General features: G+C 36.7%; 1 protein-coding gene across 6 annotated transcripts in view; it reads right to left on the reverse strand.

Moving 5' to 3' along the window:
• Positions 1-7,878: 7,878 nt before the first annotated feature.
• The window catches only part of LOC142334730 (protein sidekick-1-like), a 276,341-nt gene continuing 257,483 nt past the window's right edge, over positions 7,879-26,736 (reverse strand). For 4 of the 6 annotated variants that reach the window (XM_075382988.1, XM_075382989.1, XM_075382987.1 and 1 more), the window contains 12 exons: positions 26,152-26,639; positions 25,302-25,604; positions 24,935-25,074; positions 24,231-24,414; positions 21,601-21,765; positions 20,832-21,230; positions 18,727-18,930; positions 11,461-11,637; positions 10,362-10,388; positions 10,085-10,165; positions 9,382-9,848; positions 7,879-8,984 (listed from right to left, as the gene is read on the reverse strand). In XM_075382988.1, the coding sequence (XP_075239103.1) occupies positions 8,424-8,984; positions 9,382-9,848; positions 10,085-10,165; positions 10,362-10,388; positions 11,461-11,637; positions 18,727-18,930; positions 20,832-21,230; positions 21,601-21,765; positions 24,231-24,414; positions 24,935-25,074; positions 25,302-25,604; positions 26,152-26,639 (3,196 nt within the window). In that variant the 3' untranslated portion in view covers positions 7,879-8,423. The remainder of the gene's footprint in view (positions 8,985-9,381; positions 9,849-10,084; positions 10,166-10,361; positions 10,389-11,460; positions 11,638-18,726; positions 18,931-20,831; positions 21,231-21,600; positions 21,766-24,230; positions 24,415-24,934; positions 25,075-25,301; positions 25,605-26,151; positions 26,640-26,736) is intronic. The other 2 variants (XM_075382990.1, XM_075382991.1) reach the window with 2 other exon arrangements.

The raw sequence follows: 26,736 nt of genomic DNA on the forward strand, positions 1-26,736 counted from the left end.
AAATTTTCGAAAATCGCAAATTTTAGTATACGTATCGCACGATCAGGCAAAAACCAAGTAAAATCGTGTAGGGACTCTTTACAAAATAGTAAAAAAAAGTAAAATTGTCATTGCGTATTCTTAGTTTATTGTTTTTCTGATCAGAGTAAAATCATAGATAAATTGAAAATTTCGAAAATCATAAAATTGGATTAACATGTCGAGCGGTCAGGCAAACAACCAGATAAAATGCCTAAGGGCACGTTACTTTAAGAGAACAGTCAAAAACCAGAGAATTCCTTGGTTAAAATCCGCTATTCCTAGATTAAGCACCCCCGCTCGAGCAGAAGCAAAGAATGAAAAGATTCTGATTCATTACTGACGTTGTCTGTGAGACGGGTCCGGGTAACTTGTTTTGCGCCAACGAAATTTTTCTTGCTTGAGACACTAATATCAAGGTATCCTGGTTTTGAGACAAAAACAGAGACTGACAAACTGAGAGCTTTTACACCACCTGAAAAAAACTTCTAGATTAATTGCTCGGTTATGACCTACGTAACAATGAACAGAAGTAAAACTTGTCTTTGCACATCTAGCAGTTTTTGAGCCGAGGAAACTGAACAAGTGAAACAGGAGTCTCAAGATCAAGCAGCGTTTGTCCAAACTTTGTTATGCACTGTGTATACCAAGGTGGCGATCAAGCAAGCCGATAGGCAAGCAAGCCGAATTTTGAAAATGAGGTCAAGTAAGCCGAAAAATTTTCGGATACGCGTATTTTAAGTTGCCGCTGGCGGGCCGGTGGGATACCGCGATAACCGGCCCGCTATTTCCGGATTACATCCCACAGCCATGGACAGCGGTCTGCTGAGGCCCGTACCCACTAGATGTCTAAAAATTGACGCATTTTTGTTTCTTTGGTGCATTGGAATACATTATGCACTATAATACCATGCGCAGTATTGATTGTAACGGCTGACAATGTATTATTTCTGATAGATTTCATAACTATTACATAACTATCGGCTTGCTTTTCTGTCGGCTTGCTTGCTTATCGGCTTACTTTGCATTCGCCGTATACCAATCCACATCGATTTTTCTGAAAATGAGCTCGAAAATCTTCAATTCCAGTGTTTCTTCAAGCCTGACCTGCTTTCTCAATCAACAATTTTGCCGTCTTGCGCATTGTAGGTAGGCCGTGAAGCGTTTTTCTGCAAAGAACAATTTTTCAATACTAAAAGCTGCTCTCATAAAAAAATTATGACACACAAAAATCTCTCATTGTTATCCAGTGTTGATCGTCCTCCGAGTCTTGCTATGGCGGAGTTTGAAGTAACCATTTTGTGAAAACTTAAAAAGCAAGCTTTGCGTCTATCTGGGGCAGGAGCGGCACCTTTTAGAGTTCATTTCCCAATTTTAATAATGGCTTTGAATACCGTAAGGGTGGTTCCCTGGGGTGGTGACCGGGCTGTAATCCTGATGAGAATTTCCTTTTCGCTCTCTGGTTCATTAGACAATTCGGAAAATTAAGAGTGCATGAAAAACACTAATCACTTCAGTTTAATTTTCGTGGAAAAACTAGTTTTTCCAATTTCTCTGAAATTTATTAAATTTTATTTCAGTTGATTGCTTTTTAAATTTTCTTGCTGTCTAAAGAAGCTGTATGCGTTTTCTTCTGAACATGATCCGCCTAAACATTCCTGAGCTGTCAAACCAGAACGTGTAGCTCTCCATTTTGGTATCAACTGGCTCTCGCTAACAACCGGCCAGTCAAGAGCCCAGATATTTTGCTTAAAATTCCATCATGGGAATGCTGATAGCTTTAAACTCCGGAACAAGTGCACCGAAAATAAACCGGGTGCAATCTAAAATCCGTTCTCCTCCTTTTGCGTCCACACGAAACAAGTGCGTTATAGTCTTCGTTTTTGACTGTCATCTGTATGAACGTTGCGTCTACATCTGTTTTATTTGCAAAGTTGTAATGTCAAAATCGAAACTTTTCTTCTGAGGTACGTCTATGTGAGGGGAGCATTCGTTCATTATACTTCGAGGCAGCATTCATCCTGCTTCGCATTCACTCTTTTTGTCTGGTCTATCAGGATAGTGAATCGAGTACCACATTTTGTTTTTTATCTGAATGAAACATTGTTTTTTAAACCCTAGACCAATAACCTGAGACTGGGGCACGTAGTACTGCTTAAATTTACCGTCATTGTCCAGTCATTTCTGTATATAGCCACACAGTAGTTTGCTGGCAATATGATATTTTCGCTCATCTCCAGTTTGAAATCCTTTGATAATGTGATGAGATGCTTGGTCTGCAATGCCAATTGCTTTTTGCTCCTCTTAAGTTTATCCCATGATGTAGCCTTCACAGAATTTCGCGCCTTCTTATGCTTCGAAAATTTGTGGAAGAGAAGGTAGGTGTCTTCATCGGGAACATCAGCTCTTATTCTAAGTGCATGAAAACTGTAGCAACCTGTAGGCCTTGATAATTTTGCGGGTTTTTTTAATTTTCTTCGTTTTTGCCCCTTCTTTGGCTATTTATTCGTTTTTCGGGCACACAGTGCTCTCCATTTTGTTGCCTATTTTTGTGACCGTTTTTGTTTTTTAGATTTAGTTTTTTTCTTTTTCGCCTGCTTTGCATTTTTTCTTTTTCTTCATTTTTGGTTGTAATCTGTCTGTTATTTAGTTTTGATCTTTATGGCTTTTTTTGACTTCAGCCCATCTTCATGTCATCTTCAACCCATCCTTAAAACACAAATTCTAGCAAAGAATAAAAAAATGAAAATAAGGTTTTAAGAAAACGAGAAGATCGAAGATAGAAGGACTCCTTTTCTTATGCTTTAGATTAATACTTTTCTGATGTTTTTTCTCTTTTTTACGTCAATGCACAGAATATGTCTACGTTCAGAAATTGGGACGTTTGAATTCTTTTAGTTTAAGATTTCAAGTATTTAGGAGTGGATTTAGCCTTTTTCAAGTGTAAATTTTTCCTGTAATTGCAAAAATGGCTACCTTTTAAGATTTTGGCAGAAGAAATGGCTATCTTGTAGGATTTGACAAAAAAATGCTATTTTGTAAGACTCTGAGAGAAAAAAATTGGCTATCTTGTAAGACTCTGACAAAAAAAAATAGCTCTCTTGTAAGATTCGGGAAGAAAAATCGTTATCTTACAAGATTCTGGCAGAAATTTTGCAAGATAAACATTTGTTTTCGACCCCGGATTTTTTATTACAAATGTTCTATTTTTGACTCTTCCTGCGACTTACCTTTTCTGAATTTGGTAGACAAGTGAGATGTATATTAATTGTGAGCAAAACCAATTAAATCTCTAATGCGCTGAAATTGATGACATAATTGATGCCTCGATTCCATCTCTTGGTGTCTCAGCCAACCGATGAAAAGACGGAGACAAAAATTGATAACTAACAGACTCAGAATTGATCAAGATTAATGTCAAGATTAATGAAGCCGAGCCTTAGAAATTTTCAATCGATAACTGGTCACAGTCCAATTAAATACATTTACAGCCAAACGCTACAAACAAATAACTGTCATTAAAAAATGTTAAAACATATATTAAACTTAACTGTACTGAGCGAGGACCACTGAAAGTTTGTTCGCCTTTTGTGTATTTTGAGACTTTTAGCACTAGAAAAGCACAGGAAACTAAACATTTTGCTAATGGTAAAGATACTGCCATCTATGTTACCAAAAGTATTCATAACTGCAATTTTATGCAATTTTTAGCTCAGAAACGGTGATAGCCAATTATTGAATAGCAAGCTGAACAAGACCCAGCCGTATATAGACTGTAGAAGAAAGATACTTCCTTCGCTGAAGGAAAAGCACTAAAAATGTGTAAAAATGGCAAAAAAAGTTAAAATTACGACAGTTACAAAGTTTTGTTTCAAATTTTATTATAACTGAAATTAGTTGCATAATTAATATTTTTTGTTCTCTGGAACACAGGGATATTTTACTGATTTTTAGTTGTCATTTTTCTTCGGTAAACTATGAAATCTTTGGGAGGTGAGTTGCAGAAGTTAAAAATTTAAGAGATAAAGTTTTCGAAACACTTTCTAATTTTTTTTGGCTAATTATCTTTGACCAATATAGTGACGCCCAAATTTATTGTTCTAGAAGTATTTCTGAAGACTTCATTCTTAATGAGTAAAATTCTCGTCCCCGGACCGTTAGATTTTGAAATTTTGTAAAAAAAAAAGTGACTGACAGCTGTTAATAAACATAACCAACTAACATCGGACGAATTGATCTCAAGTGACCGGCTTCGTCAGTAGCTAGCCAAGATTTAGTGAGGCCAGCTTTAGCTTAATTGATGGCATGTGAGGTGAGCGAAGCGTGGGGGGGGGGGGGAGAGGTGGTAGGGGGTCACGGGGGGGGTTGATGGGGAGGGGGTAGGGGCAACAAGGGAGGGGGGCTTTATGGCATGTACGATCTGCAGGAGTGGGGATTGGGGGCTGATGTGGGGGGCGATGTGGGATGGGGGGATAAATTTCTAAGATCCGTTCTTCACACCATAAGTATAAGTCTCCAAAACAGTTCCTGTGAATCGCATGCTTGGAAACTAGTGAGCTCAATGACTCTAAAAGAACTTAATGCCTACTGGGTGTTACCTCTTTATTCTGTTTGTGAGGACGAAAAGACTAATAGGTCAGACGAAAGATCGGTCAAGCCAAAAAACGCATAGAAATGCCAATAAACGCATAGAAAAAACGCAAACCAACAGGATTAAAATAATTGAGAGCAGTTAACAATGATTTCCTTAAAAAAAGTGCCAGTTCAGTCGTTTATGAACTACTAAAATTCAGCAGTAATGAGGGTAATAGATGATGACATCACGTCGTATAACAGCAGCTGATGTGCGGTATCAACAAAAGAGTTAAGGAAAGAGAGCGAGAGAGATATATAAAACATGATCAAGAGGGAGCAGGAAAGAAATCCCAAACAACACAGAGAGGTAGAGAGAGAGCGACAGCGGAAATTATTTTTCAGAATGAGATTTAACTCTGCAACTTTTAGTTTTCTAGCCTTAATTGTAATTAAATCCAAAAAAAACTGAAATATGCAAAATTCAAGAAAAAGCATCCAAATTTCTCAAAAAAGAAGTTCAAAGCCATTTTTTATCTCTTCAATTTTGTCATTTAACTCATCTGCAAGACCTAAAAAGTTTCGTAGGGCATTAATGATCGTTAAACTCAGAAAAGAATAAAACTATTCAGAAATTTTAAAAACAATTGCTTTTTTTTAAAAAATTTTGCGAAAAATTGTTATATAATATCTTCACAACATTTTCATTATCACAAGACACAATCCAGTTTCCCTATTTCAAGCCATAAGTAGATTCGCTGGCTCATAAAGATCATTCTTGGAACCTAAAAATAATTTTCCAAAAACTTGGAAAAATGAAATTGCTTAAAGTCGGGTCATTAGAATATTGATAACCAGTCCAAAAACTATAGAAACTATGCCGCAATTGACTATTAAACCTAGAAGGAGGTTTCGGCGTCCCTGGTGACAGAAAATAATGAAAGAAAAATCAAATATATTCAAAAAACATGAAAAATTGTAAATATTTTACTTGAAAAATTGCCTAAATGATATTAAAATCTCCAAATACTTCTAAAAACCATGCAGTTGCCTCTAATCAAAGCAAAGAGGAGTATCGTTGTCCAATGAGGCTGAATAAACTTAAGAAATAACAAAAAAACTTCAGAAAATTTGAAAAGTATTGCGAAGAAAATTTTGTCAAATAATTGCTAAAACTTGTGATATTCAAAAGTTGAGAACTATTCACAGGCCAATAAAATTTTTCCAGTAATTTACTATCAAACCCTAATGGAAGCTTTATGACCCCTGAGGCTGAAAAAACCTGAATAATGATAATAAATATCAAAGATAAAAAAGCAGATTTTCCTTTTCAAAAATGCTAAAATTCACGATCTTAAAATTTCGAAAACCATTGCATTTGATCTAGAAACTATGCACTAAACTATTTCCAAAATTTAAAGGAGGTTCCTTGGCTCTTGAGGCTGAAGAAATCTAAGCAATGACAAGAATTTTCAAAAAACTTGAAAAAAATTGCAAATTTTAATTTAAAAAATCGCTAAAAATGAAAACAAATCCATCGCCAATAGATAATTTTTGAGAAACTTACTATCAAACCGTTAAGGAGGTTTTCTAGCCTCGTGAGCCAGAAAAACACGATTAATGACAATGTCCAAAAAAGGACCAAAAAATACAAGTTTTGTAAAAAAAATGCTAAATTTCGTGTTGTTAAAATGTTGAAAACAATTTATTACCGCTAGAAGCTATGCAATATTCTATTATTAAACCCTAGAGAGAAGTGTGACACCTAGGCCTGAAAAACTCAAAAATTGACAACATTTTTCAACAAAAAACTTCAAAAAAAATTAAGTGTAAATTAGTAACATAGCTGGCAGATTGCCAGAAAATAGCCGCAATAGATTCGTAGATCGGCAGTCTAAAAAAACAGTAAAAACGACAGACCAAAAAAATGTCTTTTCATTGAAGGCTGATCTGTTATATTTTGTTTTAAAATCTGTATAAGTTATTGCTGCCTCTATTAGTTGCTCTCAAGTAACCTTCATTTAGAGTGACGCACACCCATTTGACCTTATCTCTTTGAATTAAAGTAAATAGAAGTCAATTTCAAAGTGAGGAAGTTATTTTTGAGAGTGAGGAAGTCAAGTGTGACCAAAAATTTAATCACACAAATGAACAAAAAAACTCGCTCCACAAAGAGCGAAAAATGACGTCACGCATGCAATTCAGTTGAAATTGCATGAACGAAAGAACAAAAAGTGGCTGTGACGTCATATGGTCGTAACAAAAATCATGACGAAATAAAAAAAACCAAGAGAAGGGCAATAATAGCCCCAGCTATCGCTGTGCGGCTATTAATAAGTTTGCGTGTTTTTGGTGTTCCAAAACATATAGCTCCAAAAATGGTCACAACAGTAATTATGTCGTGCAACAAACCTTTATCAACTTTAACAGCCCCAATTTTAGACTGGCCTAACAGAAAAATGACGAAAAAAACACTAAACATTGCAACATTTCGGCTCTATAACTCCTCTAAAAACTACCTTTCAACCTTAGACTACGACCTTCCCAGTACTCACCACCTTAATCAATTGAAGTACTACTAAACGCGGCCTCTAATGAAACTTAATGTCTACTGCGCTCTACCTGTTTATCTTGTTTTTAAGGACGCAAAATCAAATGGTCGAAAAATCGACCAAGCGAAAAATTGCATAAAAAGACCAAGAGGACATATAATTGCTACAAACATTGTTTGCGAGCTATTAAAAATCTCAGTCAACTTCATTTTGCGAGTCTTGCAAAACTTCACTTGGACAAAGTTTGCACCTAGACAAATACTTGAACACCAAATCAATAATTTTGGTCTGCTGTCATTTGGCTACCGTCATTTAGTTTCTATAGATCCTAAGCGCGATCAAAAATCTTGGGTTTATATTTGTTTTCGGAAAATTTAAAGCTCTTTAAAATCCATTTTGCAAACTAGTTGCTTGTGTGGCTAGATGAATCTGTTGATTACCTACCTTTTCTACTGACTTCCTTTTGTTTGAAATCGAATCCAACTATCGTATTGGCCAAAACGATCAAAAATTGCTAGTTTGTTTCGTTTTTTTGATGCAGGTTTAAGTTTTGCAGACAATAAGCAAAAATTTCAATAGCAAACAGCCAAAATGACTGTTGTGTCAGGAGGCGCTCGTGTCTGCCGGTGAGAACAATCTCGTTGCGAAACTGTCGATTGACGCTCAAAAATTGGCGAACAATTACCAACAACAGCAAATATTAACCATTATCGGAAAAAATTTTAAACTTATAAGACAGCTTCAGAAATAATTCAACTTTCCAGCAAGTTTCGCATAAATTATGATTAAATTAACAATTCGGGAAATAGAGCACATTTTAATGACTATTATAAATAGCAGTAAATCACAACTAGCATAGTTACTCCAATATATATTATTGCAAAACTTTACAAAACAAAGTTATCGAACAAAAATTACTTTGGGTTCCAAGTGTGATTGAGACATGGATAGAGGAGACATCTAAGTTTGTTTTGTTTTTGTTTCTTGACGCAAGTAGCAACATAAAGGATTCATCAAAAATGAGCTTGCTTAATTGGACAAGGGTTGAAAAAGATTGGGACTGTTTCCTTCTTCGTTACTAATATTTGCCTGAGGAGACACAATTGTTTGTACAGCTTAATAAGTTGTGAATACACCCATTTGTTTGCATATTCCCTTATGAAACGGTATATTCTGGAGAGTTATAATCTATAGGGGTAAAAGGAAACACTTCCGAGGTGAAGAAGCATGAAGGGAGAGAACATAAAATAGAGTTGTTTTGAGACTATTGTAAGGATTCTATCAGACTGAGTCTTCGTCTTCTTCTAAACTAGCTCTGAAACTGCTCAGGGGCATCTGCGAAGCTGCCGCCACCCGAGCTCTGTCAGCGTGGCCAAAATCAATAGTAGCACCTGTATTTGGACCCATCGGGTCGTTCCCAAGTTTATTCATTCGCACAGCTGAACTGTAAATCATTGGTTTTTGGTTGGTATGTTTAGCTATTGGTGCGCCAGGAAGTCCCGTAGGTGGTGGGTAATACATATCCGGGCTTCCGTTTGATATTCCGTTGTAGAGAGACGGGGGTCCTGAGTTTATAGCGTTTATATTGTTGTTGCTATTCGAGTGGAGCGGCACTCGAGTTTGTGATAAAGCATTGGGATTCAAGTTGGCTGTAGTTGTAGGGTGAGAAATTTGAAGTTGTTGATTGCGTTTTTGAGCGGATCGACCGAAAGTGCCCATCTCTGATCCGATCGCACTTGGGGACTCCATGGGCAAAGGCTCTGGGTTGGCTGGTGAGAATGATCCAGGGAATCGGTTTGATATTGAGTGAGGATATGACTGCGGAATTTCTTCTGAAGCGTCCTGAAAGGAATCCCATCATTACCCCCGAAATTCTTATGTATTAAAACATTTTTCAATTTTTCCCAAAACTATTCCTTCACTAGCAAACAATGCTCAAATACTTGTCCACATATGCTCATAATGATAGAGCCATTTCAATTTACGAATTTCTTCGACCTATTAAGAATTCTGCACAAACAACAGCTTTTTAGCATCTGTACTTCATTTCTAATTTCTTACAGTCGCCAAATTTACTTAAACATTTTAGGCACACTTCGGCGTTCTTAAAATGGAGCTAAATTTAGATTTACAACATTATATTGGTAAGCTAACGATTACTTCGACTGGAGCTATTCAAACCTATGGTCAATAATAATTTTTCCTGTTCAAGGAAACAAAAGATCGATGGAATTCTGACCGGTTGATGCGACGAAGAGTTAGCTGAATCCGAGTCTCCTTCGTGGCGCTCCTCGTGAGGGTCACAAACTATGGTCCCGTCTGGTCTTCTATATCCCCCAGCCACTGGTTCAACACTTCCACCGACATAGCCCCCTGTTCCTCCCATACCCAGTTCCATGCTGCGATGCTTATTCACTCCAGGTCCAAACTCCCCGGGCGAAATTGGACGCTGTTGTGCCAGACTGTTCTGGAATGTCTGAGACGTCGAGGATCTCGCCGGTCTGCTGAGAGATCCAACGTTGTTTCTGGATGGCGCCATATCAAGAGCGTGAGCACTATTGTATATTGTGGATATAGCAGTGTTAGAGCTGGGGTGTGACAACTGGACTACAGATGCGCTGGCTATTGAGCTACGGTTCATTTCAGAACCAGGTTGAAGGTAGTCCTGGATCTGTGGAACCTCATGAGCTCCGTGTAACATAGTATCTAAACAACTTACTGATGAAGTAAGTTCACCTGTCGTAGCAAACCCACATTATTAGTTCACAGCAGCAATAGCAATGAGGTTATAACAAAAACGTAAAATGAACCAAAATGTAAGACGATGTAAACTCGTCCATTGGCAAGCTCCACTTAAAAAAGCTTTCAGGTAAGTTGTTTTGTGGTTTCTGTTTCGGCGGGTGACACTATGCGTGATTGGCTTAGTTACGTAAGCAACAAACCTTTCTCTGCTCCGCCGATATAAGAGAGAGCATCATTGCTATCATAGTGCGAGCTACCACTCGCAAGAGCGTCCATTAACACTGAAATGGTGTCATATGTTGAAAGAAGGCGGAAAAATTATTTCATGGCAAGGTCATGTTTGAGCAAAGTTGCAGTGGAAAGAGGCATTTTGAACATGTATATGAAGACATTGAAAGAAAACTGAAAAGCAAAAGATGCAACGGTTTCCTTTAGTAAACAGAAGAATTGCGCTGGTATCAATTATCACACACTTACACTGAACAGCCGCGTCGTGGTCCCTTCCTGTGAATGAACAACACAATCAGCTTAGAAAAACAATCGAAAAAAATGGGTAAAATGTTTGTCCACATTGCTGCTGTCAATGTTCTATTTTTCAGGGCCACATAAACAATTTTGCTACCTTCAAATTATAACACTTACGCAATTTAGGTTTCTAATTAAACAAAATAAAATGGGATACGCTGAAGTTGAAAAACACAACACAAACACTCGCTTGTTGTGAGCAAATAACAACATAGACCACAGAATTGCACGATAACAGCCACGAAAAGAAATGGCCAGACCTCAAATCAAAACAGACCACTGCTGACAAAAAGAACTTTTTAATCAAACAAGTTTAAAATACTGATTCACTCCTTGCTTATATCAAAATACTATTGCCTAGCTGAAAACGTAATAGAGCCCTAAAAAGTTAACTTCTCAATATAGTCACACTAGTTAAGGCTAGTGTTTTTAGCAGTAAAGTACGGGTCATCGATCATCAGTCACCTTTGCGCAGAACTCCGCGACAACACTCAGTTATGAGCCTTAAACTTACTCGCAGAGATGTTAGATAATTGAAAGCATTGCAAAAAACGTTTGTTCAATACACTTTCGCATCTAGTGAAACACCCAACAATGTGAGTCGACAAGCGAGACAAAAAGTCTCCTATGTGAATGTTCTACTCATTGAAATCTGCGACAAAATAAATTCGGGTCCCAGTAGCGTTGAAAATAACGCAAATAGTTACTCAAACTTAATATGGGTGTGCTCCCATACTGTCCAACTACTCCAAGTTTCGATATCTTCAAGGTAGCGCGCACCATGACCAAATGGGAAAGCCCACAAAAAGGGGAACAATTTTGCTTTCAATTCAACTAATCCTAATTGAAGAAGTATCCTCTGTGACAACCCCAATGTGTTGTTGACTTCATTTTTGACCAAAATGTTTTGGAAGCATTTTTTTTTCATTTTCTTTATTGGAGTTGCTTTGTTGTTTCAATTTGATTTTTAATAGCGTTACGGGAACGCTTTGACTGCCAGAAGCCTAGAGCAACGAGCTTTCTACTGTACACCTGCAAAAGAGATACAAACCTTTAACTTGGTTGTTGCGGCCTTTGCTTCCGTGTTTATTAGTCATCAATCTTACACACAATGCCAAACAGAGAAGAGTCAGAATGATGATGACAGCCAGACAGATAACTGGAATCAAAGGTTGCCCATACCACGCAACACTCGCCGCTACTTTGACATCTGTGCCCTCGACCATGCCTAAAATATTGAAGTTATCTAACTTACTGCCGCTTGGATGTGATCTAAAGCTCAACTGAAGTCAAATTATACACAAACTAATACGCCCATAAAACGATAGCCGTCACAAACATGCCTCAAAATGAAGGCATCTCTCAAAACCGGTCTAGATTGAAAATCGTTTTCTGGAATAGGAAAATTTGAGAATGGAATTCCTAAAGTTCGTAGAACTGAAAGATGCTGTCACAAATCAACTCGCTTTACCTGCTTAAAATTTGATTTCAACGTATCAAAATTTGAGAACAAATTTTAAAAACTAGACATCCCAAATAGAATTCAAATTTTTTGAATAGTAACATCTGTCACGAAGAGCACAAAGCAACGCAAAAAGATGAATTGAAAGAATTGCTCTCTAGTAAACGACTAGTGGGAGCTCTAATCTATTAGAGCCTGCGTCAGGGGGGGTGGGAACCGCTTTGGGAATGATGTTATTAGAGGTTAATATATACCACTATAATCGCTAATAATTTAGTTAACGGCACTAACTTCGGCGCACTTTTCATCGGACTTTTAGTAGTAAACAGCCCCCACTTGAGTTCAGCTGCTGACACTTGTGAATGATAGAGGACTCAAGATCACGCAAAACGGAAAAGTCAAAGGCGCAAAAATTACTCGAAAAGTCAAATCGGTCAAGCAAAAATTTTGCATAAAAAACAAAAACGACTTTCAAATAGCAGCACGTGATCAAAAATTTTGCTCACTTAGCGAAATTTTTCTTCATACCTAATTTTCTCGCGCGCTCTCTCTCTCTCTCTCTCAAATAAGCGATTTGAACAGAAAACCACTCTTCTCTTCAGCAGTTTGCCTAAAAAATTTCTTCCTGCTTAAAATACACTCCAACAAAACTACCAACCGAAAATTAACACCGATTGTGAGAGATGTTCTTCAGAAAATTGTGATTTTCTGTGTGGCTTTTTGAGCATTTCTGTGAGACAATTGCGACCTTCAGCATTTCTGTGTAGAATATGTGTAAAACGAAAAAAGAGCGTCAGATGAAACAAAAAAGCTAGCATGAGATGTCCCGAAATACAAGCCAAAAAATTCAATTAACACATGACCTGAAAACTAACATCTTTACAGTAACTAAAGCAGACAAAAACCCATGACCCTATATGCGCAAAATAAAAACAATTCTAAACAAATCTAGAAGCAATCAGAAAAAAATAGTTTTTTAGAGATTTACTGTTCTGAGAAACAATAATATCACCCCTTTGTTAAAATATTGACCCTACGAATCATTTGAATGAGTGCACAATACAACAACCCAAGCGGGAACCAAGGGCAGACAAACCAAAAATAAGGCAGAAACTAAGGAAATTGAAAGAAAGCAGATATTTTAGAAAATCGGTGACAAGAAAAAAAAAACAGAACATTCCAAGCTCAGTAAGCCAAAAGTTCTAATGGTCTAAAGTTATATAAAAATAAAAAGTGAATAAATAGACACATCGTAGTGCACTACAAGGACAATGAGAACTGTATTTTCTGAAGAGTGAGCGACAACACCATGGGAAAAACAAAAAAAAATGCAAGACTAAAAAATCTTTTATTGACTATCAACTTCCCATCGACTTACAAGTGTCAAAATCAACAAATCGATTCCTATTAGCTTAAGCACCTAATTAAAACATAGTTAGCAGATTGCCGGAAATAGCCGCGATAGACGCTTGTGGCCTTCCATGAATTGAAACAACTAAAGAAGCAAGATAGACAGATTAACCATCCTTTAAAAGACCTTTAAAAGACCACAAGACTTTTTGGGTCAGATTCGGACTGTCATTTTATGAGAGGCAGACGCTCTATAAGCAAAAATCCCTAATGGAGCTTTTTTGAAAATTAATATTCGAAATCAAAAACTCAAGACTCATGAGTTAGGGCTATTGACCTTTCACTAATAGACTTAAACTAGTTCATTGAGCGAGATTAGAAATCATTTTTTGAATGAATAAGGTAAGTCACGCAATTGACCTAAAGGCAGAACAAACGCCGTCACGCACACAAATTTTAACTCCAAAGCAGTAGAAATCACTAAAATTGAAAAAAGTCAATTCCAAGAAGTCAGGTCACAAGAATAATCGATAGACGACAATTTAAAACAAAACACGATGTCCCCAATAACAACCGCTATCCTTTCGCAGCTTTTAAATAATATTTTCTTCATTAAAAATAATGAAATTGTAATAATTGAGACTAAATAAAGAGACAGGCAAAATACAATCAATTTTCAAAAACTGAAGAACTGGCATAACTTTTTGAACATCAACGGTAGAAAAGTCAACAAAAGCATAAGCAACGCACTGAACGATTTTTTCAATAGGGTATATTTTCAATTGCAACCGAAGAGACCTGTATTCATCGAAAATAAGCGATAAGACAGTAAAAAGAACAAAAAATCAATGCGAATTTGAGAACTCAAAAATGCACTAAAATTTTTGCAAACTAACGACGTATAATTCATAGAAAGCAATAGCTATAACCTGAAACTATTAACTTGATTGATTTAAGCAGCCTAGCAACAGATGAGACCTTACACTAATGAAACAGAGAAATTAAAACATCAAAGTGACAATAGAAACTAGAGAAAATTAAAAAATTGGACTCTTTCTTGAAAACAATTAGGACAAACACGCCATTAGTTAGCTTCATTTATGTCTCATAAGCAACCAGCAAGACCTGCATTAAAGATACGAAGTGGTAGCATATGATTAAATTTAAAAGAACGGGACAAGGAGGCCAAAATTCAGATATTCACTAACACTTTGAAATTAAAAAATAGTGTGTCATAAAAAGCTATAGCTGCCCATTGCTGAAGCCAAGAAATTGCAAAATAGGCAAATTGTAAAATGAACACATATTTATCATTTGATTGCATTTAAGAGACACTGAAAACGGAAGTCAAATTAACGGACGTGAAAAAAAAATCCCTCCGAAAAACTGAAAACTTGTTCAAACGCTAACTTCTCACTCCACAAGAGACTTTGAAACAAAATCACGCCTCAGACCTACTCAATTTTTTTTCTCCCAGTACTACTTAAGCGTGACTAAAACCATAGCCTGCAGATTGCCGGAAAATAGCTGCCGTTGATTCCCATAACCAAGGTTGGGATTGAAAGAAGAGAAAAAAAACTAGTGATAAAATGATCTTCGTACAAAAAATGTTAGAGTGCGAACTATTTTGATGTCAATTTGGAGCTGAACATACTCCTGTTTTGTAGTGAGACGACACAAGGGCTAGTAGCAATACCAAAAAGCATCAGAGATGGTATCTAAGAACAAACGCGCATCTAAAATTGGGTTTTATGTGTTCATCCGTTCCTATTTCTGAATTCGTTTTTTAATACTAACTCTGTTCACTTTGACTTGCTTTGCTGAGCAACTGCTGACTAAAAGCACTTTTGAGCAGAATGAGACCAGAGCAAAAATAGCCTAGAGAAGTAAAAACATTTCCAAAATGTTGAACAAGCTGTGATCTAAGGTAAAGCGAAAAATTTGTATTCGACGAAGTTAAAAAACATAGCCAGAAGAACTCCGGAAACAACTCAAAGAGTCTTCTTCGTGATAGAAATACCTTTTAAATCAACCAGTTCCTACTAAACTGACCAATAAAAACAGAAAATCAGTCAAAAAATGAATATAGCCCGTAAAACCAAATGAACAAAAATTTATATTACTCTATAAATAAAACAAACCAAAAGTTTTGTACGCCATTGCAAATATCAAAAAGTAAGCGAGCAGCAGAAGTTAAGCCACGTTAGGCTCCCCTTATTTCGGAAGAATTGAATTACTGCAGGAAATTCCAAAAAATAGTTAAAAAATTCTCTCAATCGAAGCACTATTTTACAATATAAAAACAGTAATCAATTGGTTATTAAATAAATTTTGTCACTTAAACTATAAACTTAAGTTGTCGCTTTAAATAACAATGAACACAATAAAACTAAACAATGACCAAAAAAACTAAAGATTCAAATCAAAACCAACCATTAAAAAGACTCAAGAGGCAAAAAAAAATATTGAGACGCAAAAATTCGCATATTACAAAATCAAGTCCTAAGAATTTTTACAGAAAAAGGGACTCGCTCAAAAATTGTAGAAGTGAAGCTAGCAAAACCTAAGTGCCATATTGAAGCTAGCAAAAACTAAGTGCAAAACCTAAGTGCCATAAAAGAATTTTTACAGAAAAAGGGACTCGCTCAAAAATTGTAGAAGTGAAGCTAGCAAAACCTAAGTGCCATATTGAAGCTAGCAAAAACTAAGTGCAAAACCTAAGTGCCATAAAAATAAATTGCAAACAAAGAAAACTCAAAAAAAAATTGAAAAAGACAAAAAAAATTAGTTCGAATCGATAATTTTCAATTTGATGAGCGCAAGACGATTAATACTATATGTCTAAAGGAATATTAGAAAGAAAATTGTTAAATGTGGAGAAAATAAATATTGTGAAAAATATTTTACAAAAACTAATTCGCAATTTCTGAAAAACGAAAAAAAAACAAAATTAGAACCTCTAATTAAAAATCAAAATGAAGAAAAAAACGAGGTAAGAAAGCAGGGATTTTAGTTATTAAGCAATCAAGGTTTAGGAACAATACATAAAAATCTTCCTGCTTCAGCAAGAGTGAAAACAGCTCAATTGCAAAACAGTATAACAATTTGAAAAAAATGTTCAAAATATGGTAAAAAAACTTTTACTGAAGTTATCGCAACAAACAATTCAATTAGCAACAAAACGAAGCCAAAAACACCGATGGTGCAAAAAAAAAGACTTTTTATGTTAAATAAAACCAAGGTACAAATAAAAAAATTTAGAAAATTTTGACAAAAAACCACCAAAATCGGATAAGTATGTGTACAATTTTCAAAACAAAAACACCTCACGTTAAAAAGAGGCATCCAGTTCAGGAATTATCACAAAGACGTTGACATATTAATTAATTTAGTTTCCAAAAGTCCGCTCAAACAGCCAAAAACTGAAAAAATTAATGAAAAAACGCTAAATATTGACAAATTGAAATATGACCAATTTAGCACTTAAAAAGCATCATAAAGCTCTCCAAAACTTTGTGGTATCAATTTCAGATTGTTACATATTCATTGATCAAAACTTATTTCTACAAAAAACCAAGTTTAAATAAAAAAATTTGGTTCAACTGGACAAAAACGCCGCTTAAAACTGTCATCTATATGCGCCAATCTCAAAACCTCATTTCAAAGTCACAAAAGTCATTCACTGAACGCAGCACATGAACAAAAAACATCTCTCGCTCAGAAAAAGTTAGTTCACATGGCAATTTTACTCACTTTCACTATTAGGTCAAAACGCCCCGGCAAAGACAAAACCTTAAGAAAACCAATACTCCTCTTCGAGTCGTAAAACAAAAGGAGCACAATAATGGCTGAGAAGCCCAGGCAGCTAATAATCACTACTTTAATTTGAGTTCTCACTGACGTGAAAAACGCGAAAAAATAGAACAGATCTTAAAAGACAGCAAACCAATACAATCCAAATAATTTTGGATTGTCAAGAACCAAGAGCACCGCGATATACCTCCCCTCAGCTTACAGCAATAAAAAACATACCCAGCAGATTGTCGGAAAATAGCCGCAGTTGATTCCAATAAGCATGATTGGGATTGAAAGAAAAGAAGATAATGAAAAACAAAAAATTTTGTAGAAAAACATTTTTTAAGTCCGATTTATTTTGATGGCATTTCGTAGTTGAACATACTTTTGTTTCTTAGAGAGAGGCTACAGGGGCTACTATCAATACCAATAAGCATTAGAGATGGTAACTAAGACTTATAGGAACGACGTTCAAAGAGCGGGCATCTAAAATTGGGCTTTATGGGTTTATCCCGTTTCTACTTCTGACTTCAATTTTTTATACTGACTCTGCTCACTTTGAATTGCTTTGCTGAGCAACTGATGTTCAAAATCACTTTTAGCAGAATGAGAGAAGAGAGAAACTAGCCTAGAGAAGTCAAAAAGATTTCACGCAAAACATTCAAAAAGCGGCAAAATTAGTTAAAGCGAAACATTTTTTTGTTGGACGAAGTAAAAAACATAGCAGGACAAGTCCTGACGTACAATTCAAAGAATTTTCATTGACTAAACAGAAAACTAGACCAAGAACGGACTATGAATGGATTGGGAAAACCATTTAGAAAAAAATCCGATCCAAAAAATTGAAAAAAAACTGTAAAAATCAAAGTGAAATTGCCACATGTGAACAAAAAATCACAAGCGAGAAAGCGAATTTTTGTTCAAACACCGTTTTCTCACTCTATTTCAAATTTAGAGTAAAAAAAAATTCACGCCGCAAAACCACTCGCTTTTCTGCTCCACTTTCTGTTTCGGCGTGACCAAAATCGCTACTGCAATTTGACTTCAAAAATCATGAAAATGTGTGAACAGATCTTAAAAAAAAACAGCGCCCCAATACAATTCAAATTCTTTGAATTGTAAAAACATAGCAGGACAAGTCCTGACGTACAATTCAAACAATTTTCATCGACTAAACAAAAAAACTAGACCTAGAATGATCTATGAATGGATTGTGAAAACCATTTCGAAAAAAAATGCGATCCAAAAAATTGAAAAAAAAAATCAGCAAAAAATCAAAGTGAAATTGCCGCATGTGAAAAAACCACTAGCGAGAAAGCGAATTTTTGTTCAAACACCGTTCCCTCGCTCAACTTTAAAATTAGAGCGAAAAAATTTTACGCCGCACAACCACTCGCTTTATCGCTCCACTTCCTGTTTCGGCGTGACCAAAATCACTACTCCAATTTGACTTCCAAAAATCATGAGGCCGGCTATTAAACAACTGACGAACGTCGGACGAATTGCTCGCGAACGACTACGAGGCATCTATTGCATTCGGCTTCTGTCGGGGGCAGGAGGTAGCTTAATTCACTAAGAGCGTTTCAAATGACATCATGAGGTTATTAAATACCAATAAACATTAAGAAAATTACACTTTCGAGAGGCTGAGGGCGGCTATTAAAGAAGCCCTTTATCATTATGACTAATTTGAAACGAAGCTTGACTTGCCAGCGTAGTATGGAGTTCCGATTCCCAACAGTCCCTGGCCATTGCGATTGATGGCTGCCACTGCAAAATCAACTCTGTAGAACTCTTCAGTGTTAGACAGCACATAGTCCAGTATCGGCTTGCCTGTCTCATTTACTGTCAACTCCAGTTTGCATTCAATGGTCAGGGTCTTGCCAACTATCGTAGCTTCTGTTTTAAATCGACCTAAAATGAAGCAACTCATCAGCTATCATCTTGAACCCCAATTGTGCGCACAACTACCTTCAAAACTCGCCGGTTACTATTTAATAGCAATTTAATAGCAATAATAGTAGCATAAAGTAACAACTTGATTCAAAAAATAGTTCCTTTTATTTGCAACATTCAATAATGAGTTTAAACATAGCCGGCAGGTTGCTGGAATAGTGCGAAATAATAGACCTGCGTGCCATATAATAGAGATAGAAACCGATACAGATCTAAATTGAAAAAAAATCGACGCCGCTCAAAAAACTAGGTACAAAACTTTAAGCGGTACATTAATAAAGCTTGTTCACACTCATTCCCCAGAAGCCTCTTATTAGGGACCTTTACTGCAAATATGAGTTCCTGGTAAGTCACGTATGATCAAAATCTAATCACGCAAATGAGCAGAAAACTTTCGCTGAAGCGACTGAGAAATGACGTCGCGCGCGCAAATGTCGTTAGTGAGAGGAAGAAGTAATTCAAAAACTTTGACTTTTTCAGCTTTGCTGTGTGAACAAATGTAAAACGAAAAAACAGAGTCAGACGACGAAACAAAAACAACAGGACAAGTCCTGACGCACAATTCAAAGAATTTTTATTGACTAGACAAACAATTAGACCAAGAACAGACTATGAGTGAATTAGGAAAGCCATTTCTAAAAAATCAGTTAAAAAAAATTGAAAAAACAGAAAATCAATGTCAAACTGCCGCATGTGAACAAAAAACCATTAGCGAGAAATAGAAATTTGATTCAAACTGAAAAATAGGCCTAGAAAGAACTATTATTGGATTGTGAGAACCACTTAAAAAATCCGATCCAAAAAACCGAAAACATAGCCGGCAGATTGCCGGAAATTAGCCGCGATAGACGCTTGTGGCGTTACATGAATTGAAACAACTATAGAAATAAAATAGACAGATCGACCACCAGTCCTTTAATAGACCACTAGACTTTTTGGGTTAGCTTCGGACTGTCATTTTTATGAGACAGATAAGCTCTATAAGGAGAAAGCCCTAATAGGGCTTTTCAAAATTAAGATCTTTTCCGTTTGTGCCCCCTAGCTTAGTGGGCGCATATTATTTGCACCCCCCAGATGCACGAGCAATATATATTTTTTTTTGGGGGGGGGGGGGAGGGGGGCACAAACGGAAAAGATCCCAAAATTAATATTCAAAATCAAAAACTCAAGACTCTAATATTCAAGAATTAGGGCATATGTTTGGCACTACTTAGATGCATACTATTGACCCTCAATAAGTAAATGTTCATTAAATTTAAAGTTTCATAAGTGAGCTCAGAAGTCATTTTTTTGAGTGAGGTAAGTCATTGAAAAAGTCAATTCCAAGAAGTCACGGTAAGACGAAACAAAAATCTGTTAGACGAAGTTAAAAAAATTAGAAGCGCTAGAATAGCCGCCTAGAATTGAGGACGCGGCTATTAAAAACAGTAAAAATCAGAGTGAACTGGCCACATGTGAACAAAAAACCACAAGCGAGAAAGCGAATTTTTGTTCAAACACCGTTTTCTCACTCTACTTCAAATTTAGAGTAAAAAAATTCACGCCGCAAAACCAATCGCTTTTTCGCTCCATTTCCTGTTTCGGCGTGACCAAAATCACTACTCAAATTTGACTTCAAAAATCATGAAAATGTGTGAACAGATCTTAAAAAAAAGACAGCGCCCCAATACAATTCAAATTCTTCGAATTGTAAAAAACCAAGAGCACCGCAATATAGCTCCGCTCAGCTTACAGCTTCGCAGATATAAAAATGAACTTCTGGTTTTGAAGTAAATAATTTTCTTTCGTTGAATTTGGAAGAAAGATAATTTAATTACACCAACATTAATCTATGTTTCAAACTGGCGCCCAAAAAGTACCTGAATAGAGTAAGTAGACCGCATAATTGATGACAGGTTCCGCTTCATTCTCAAAATCTGGTGGCCTCCAACTAATTTCCAACTGTTTCTTGGGTTCACCAGAGCGTCCACCCTCACGGGTCACCCACTCTCTAATTTTGGGCTTACTAGGTGAGGCTGGTAAACTCGGGTCTCTTCCCATCAAGACTTCTTTAACCACCTCGTCTCCTAGACCCTCTTCAGTAATAGCACGAACTGAGAACTGATAATTTTTGCCAGCGGGCAGGTCATTTAACACCAAGAAATTTGTATGCTCGTCAAACTTGTCAAGGAACGAAGAAACGAGCAGCGATGATCCATAAAGGGACGTTTCGTCAACTAGCTGTACACTATGTTGCTGTTCATGTGCTGATCTCGCGACTGAAATAAGCAGACTTCCCTCCACACTACAAAATGAACAAGCTTTTAAGCGATATAGTCGGCTACAATTTCAATAAAATGGGTTTAAGAATCGACAGAAATATCTGACGACACATACAGTCCGTAGACTTGATAGCTAGGGCTCCGAAATTTTAGAACATGGACTATTGAACCGTTTAAAAAATCGCACCTGCAAATCCGGCAAAAATTTTCTCAAAGACAATTTTCAGTTTAAAAGCCATGTATAATTTGACGCAAATTATATTCTGTTAGTATGACAGTTTTCAGGATATTTATAATGCTTAACATGTCTTATTTGCCGCGAAGTATTTTCGGTTTATAGGAACTTCTGTTCCCGCGAAAGACTAACCTCGTTTGGAATCTCCACCTGAAGCAGCATTACTTCCAGTAGTTTGTTTGTATGCGATCAGGTAATCCAGAATGGGTCCCTGTGGCTTGGAAGGACTGCTCCACTTAATCTGCACCAGCGAGTCACTCAAAGCATCCACAGAGAGCAACGAGACTGCAGACGGTACTAAAACATGCGCATATATTACAATCACATTATATTGCAAAACAAGGATCTTCGCATGGCAACAAAATTGGACTGATAAATTTTTTGTTGACGGAATACCGGAACACAGCACATAGCCGGCAGATTGACGGAAAATAGCCGCCGTTGACGCGCTTGATGCACATCGGGATTGAAACAGAAAAAGAAAAAAGAAATTGACCAATTTTTTTTTCAATATCAAAAAGTGTTCTAATTTGGCGTGCAGCTTCAGTTGATTCTAAAACTATACATATTTCAGCTTCTAAACTGACAGCTAATAAACCTAATACCAACTTCAGCTAGCAAACACTCTAATGAACTTTGATAACCTAATTCACAATGACTTAATGACCGGGATTTATCGGTTCATCCCGTCTCTTTTGATTTTGATTTTTTGACTTTGACAGAATTCCCCAAATTGCTTAATTGAATATGTGAAAGAATTTAAAATCCATTCAGTTGAAACAGTGAGTGAAGTAAGTCAGAAATCAAACGTGAAAACCGTGACTTAATTAAAACGAAAAACGTGATCAAAAGGTAAAGCGAATTAAAAAACATAGCAGGCCCAGTCCTGAAGTACAATTCAAATAATTTTCATTGGCTAAACAAAAACTAGACCTAGAACGGACTATGAGTGAATTGGGAAAACCAGTTCCAGAAAATGTCAAAACCGCTAGCGAGAAAGAGAAATTTGGTTCAAACAAAAATCTAGGCCTAGAATGAACTATGAATGGATTGGGGAAACCATTTAGCAAATCCGATCCAAGAAATCGAAAAAACAGTTAAATTCGAAGTTAAATTGCCGCATGTGAACAAAAAACCACTAGCGAGAAAGCGAATATTTGTTCAAAGGCCGTTTTCTCACTCTACTTTAAAAATAGAGCAAAAAAAATTCACGCCGCAAAACCACTCGCTTTTTCACCCCACTTCCTTTTTCGGCGTGACGAAGATCGCTACTCCAATTTGACTTCAAAAATCATGAAAATGTGTGAACAGATCTTTAAAAAATGACAGCGCCCCAATACAATTTAAATTTTGAATTGTAAAAAGGAGAGCGCCCAACTAATAACAGTTGAGAGGCCGACGGCGGCTATTAATAACAAAACGTTTTTTTTTACACAACAGGTAACAAATGTGAACCGAAACACAATTGGCGTAGCATAATCGACTATAGTCGAACGAATTGCCGCCAAACGGTAGTCCAAAGGATGAGATCGACTGTTCTCTATTTTAGTAGCCATCAGTTGGCTATTGGGTTCAACTTGATTTCCAGATGAATGTAAGCAATTTAAACCTCGCAAAATCCAAGAAATCAAGCCCTGGAAAATTCGACCAGACTAAAATATAACTGGCATGTACCGGTTCCGAGGTGTTGACTACATTAATTTTAGAAGTTATTTTCTGCTTTCCCATCTTATTGCATTGACTGTGTGTCTCACATTAACATCAGAAAGATGGATTAAGAAGGACTCAGAAATTAGCTAAAATTATTGTTTTACGTGGACTCAAAGCCTTGATTCTGGTGTACTCAGACTCTGGTGGACTTAGAAATCTAAAAATACCTTTAAAATTTTGTTTAGGTGGACTGCAGGCATCCAGATCAATGAAAAAATAGCAAACCCAAATGATTGTTTTATATATCATAAATTTCGATATACATAAGACGCACACGCAGCATACCGATCATTAAGCCTCGTATCAGAATACCAACTAAAACATTTACAGCTCATTGGGTGTAAAAATTATCTAGGCTGTTAATATTGGTCTGAGTAGTTTATATGGAATTTTTCTACTATACATTTGTTGGATTTTTGATTGGTTTCTCAAATATGATTTTTCCTTCTTTTCCTCGTTTTCTGTTTGTACAGAAACCGTCTTTTTTCTCTTCCACGGTGAGACGCTTCAAAACGGATCAAATTGATCTAATAGTTCCCTCTCTGCCTGATTTTCTCTAACTTTTGTAAATCAAAGTAAAACATAACCGACTAAACCTCGGAAGAATTGCTCTCGAACGACTAGCGGGAGCTCTATTGAATTGCAGCCTGCTTCAGTCGGGGGGAGAGGGAGCCTAAATGGGACTAAGAAGTTCAATAGTGGGCTTCAAATAACCACATTAGAGGTTAACATATACCACTATTAAGATTTAAAGTAAAAATGGCACCAGTTTCGGCGCACTTTTCATTTGACTTTTAGAATTTAAGTGCCGCCAGATTGCTTCAGCTGCTTGAAATTGTGATTGAGAAAAAATTTTAGATCACGCGAAACGCAAAAAGTCAAGGGCGTAAAAATCACTCGAAAAGTCAAAACTGTCAAGCGAAAATTTTGCATAAAGAGACAAACACGTTTACAATAATTGCTATGAACTTCGTTCAAGAACAATTAATAATGATCACCACGAAACAATATTAGTATTATTGTTAAAAATGGCGCAGAAGTTCAAATCTTACCTCCAATATCCGTTTTGACTAGTATCGGCTCTGAGAAGTTTCCGTAGCCTTGGTGATTGAATGCACGCACTGTTATGCGATACTGCGAGTAGCCTTCCAAATTCTCAATCGTCATGGTAGTGTTACCCTCTCCCTCTGACAGAGTCACGCACTCAGTTTCAGAGGGGTGCTTCTCATAGCAGACCTAACCAGCATCACAAAGAGTAATGAGAGCACTTTTTCGAATAGTCTCACCACAGAAAAATTCACCCCAAAGATATTTAATTGTAGCTGGTTAGCTATTTTAATAAATAACTCCTATGCGCCATAGAGGCTAAGGGGGGTTAAGGAGGGGACATTTTAAAATTTATTTCCAAAAATAGGCTCCAAAATTAAATCTGAGTCGCCAGACAATTTTGAAAGCACCGATTTGATCTGTTTTTGTTTCTCCATGAATAAAAGTTTATAAGTACGCTGTAGGAAGAGGATGGAGTAGCCATTGAAGTCAGCTTATAACCTGTATAAGAATGTAAAGCGCAAAAATATCAATTTTGTCCATTTACATCGCATATTGGTTTTAAACGACAGATAGGCCCAAGTTGAACGTTCGGTGCAATTCTTGATGACAAAAATGGTTTTAGAACAATTTAAAAACTTCACCGAAGACGACCTCAAAAAGGAATCAAAAGTCTACAAGGAGTGAAGTCTACAAGGAGCGAACTAACTTGATATCCACTAATTGACTGCACGGCGTCAGTGAAAAGACCTTCTGCTTTTGGATTTGGTTTCTCCCACTCAACTGACATAAAAGATGCTCCTTTTCGGCCATCTACAGCGTGTACATTTCGAGGTGAACCCATAACTCCTAAAATTGACCGAATCATATGCATCAAATTTAGCAAGATATATGCTGAAGAAAATGAAGAAGATAACAAATGAAGACAGATATAAAATGCTGATAAGTAATGAAAAGATAACTTAATAAACTTTCCACCAAAAAATAAAACTTTGACATCCTAGACCATCCGCCAAATGTTACAAGATATATCCGTTTACGGTGCTAAAAAATTCGTTCGGTAATTGACATCTTACCATCTTCCTTGATGAAGACATAAAACAGATTAGACCATGGTCCAGCTCCTTTCTCTTTGTTATGCGCAGCAACCCTCATTTCGTAAGTCTGCTCTGGCGTGAGGGGCTCTGTTTTCATGGAAGTCGAAGTAGATGATAACGAATTCCAGTCAGAGTCGTCATCTTTGGAGCCACTTAACCTGTACTGCAACTCGTACTTCTTTAGTTCGCCATTCAGGTACTTCTGAGGAATGTATAAATCTTCAATTTGAACTCGGTGTCCTTTCACAGCATAAGTTGGTAGCACGGGTGCGCCGTCGGGCACTACAAAATTTAAATAATCTGACACCTATCGTTTTACCTTTACGTTCATCATTTTTTGCAAGATCTTTTTTTCGTAGATGCATCAACTTGCTCTCAAACGGCCATCAAATACTTTTATTAGAGCTATTCTTGCAACACAATTTAAATTGAAAAATGAAAGCAACTTTGTCTCTTTATAAAAACCTTTCAGTAGTACACTATCACCAACTAAGTTAAGCTGTTTTAGACTCTGAATGAGAGTAAGTTCACACGCAAAAATAGAGGGAAACAAGTCTCCCACCCACGACCTCCTCCCTCCCTCCCTACCCCCCCCCCCCCAAGTTTAATGACCATATCACGTTTACGCCCCTCCCCGCGCTAGTCGTACGGGCTATATATGCTATTTAACAACACAATTTTCAAGTGAGGGTCGCAAAAAATCCCCAGGATGAGAAACAGATTAAATTCAAAAATCGGCTGTGCGCAAAATTGCATAAAACACCGACAGGTGTAAAATAGTGGCTAAAAATTCGTTTGAGAGGATGCATACAAACAAATTCATTCTTACAGTCAGATTCCGTTCTGATTGATACACGAGATGACGCCCTAGCGCCGGAGTAGCCATTGGCGTAGATCGTAATCTGATAATTCTGGTTGGGACGCAACCCTGCTATCGTTGCTTCCGGTATATGTGTCGAAAAACCAAGCTCTGGAATGTCATTCACTGCCATATTTGTAACATGAGATATTTCTAACGTGTAGTTCTGAATATAAACAGGATCTTTAACCGCCCATGAGAAAAACGCGTCTCTCGTACGTGAGGTAGCTTGTATATTCTGAATAGCATCATTCGGAAATTGATAATTTGGTCTGTACTTTGTGACAAATTCTTTCATAGGCCCAGTACCCATGCTATTCGAAAACGATATTCCAATTTTTATTTGGCTGTCTTCCTCGCAAGATTCCAAATTTCTATGAAACCACTTAGCTTCGAAGTCTGTGAATTTAGACGCTTCTTGACTACTTGATTTTGTATTGGATTCCGCTGAATCAGTACTAAAAATAGGAAACTACAAGTTGAGTGAAACAAAAATATGAATCAACGAGAATTTGAGTGAAATCAATAAGTCTAAACAGCTGAACTTTCAGAGAG

The sequence above is a fragment of the Convolutriloba macropyga genome, chromosome 2, assembly GCF_964194025.1.
Source record: "Convolutriloba macropyga chromosome 2, txConMacr16.3, whole genome shotgun sequence".
Taxonomy (NCBI): Eukaryota; Metazoa; Xenacoelomorpha; order Acoela; family Convolutidae; genus Convolutriloba; species Convolutriloba macropyga.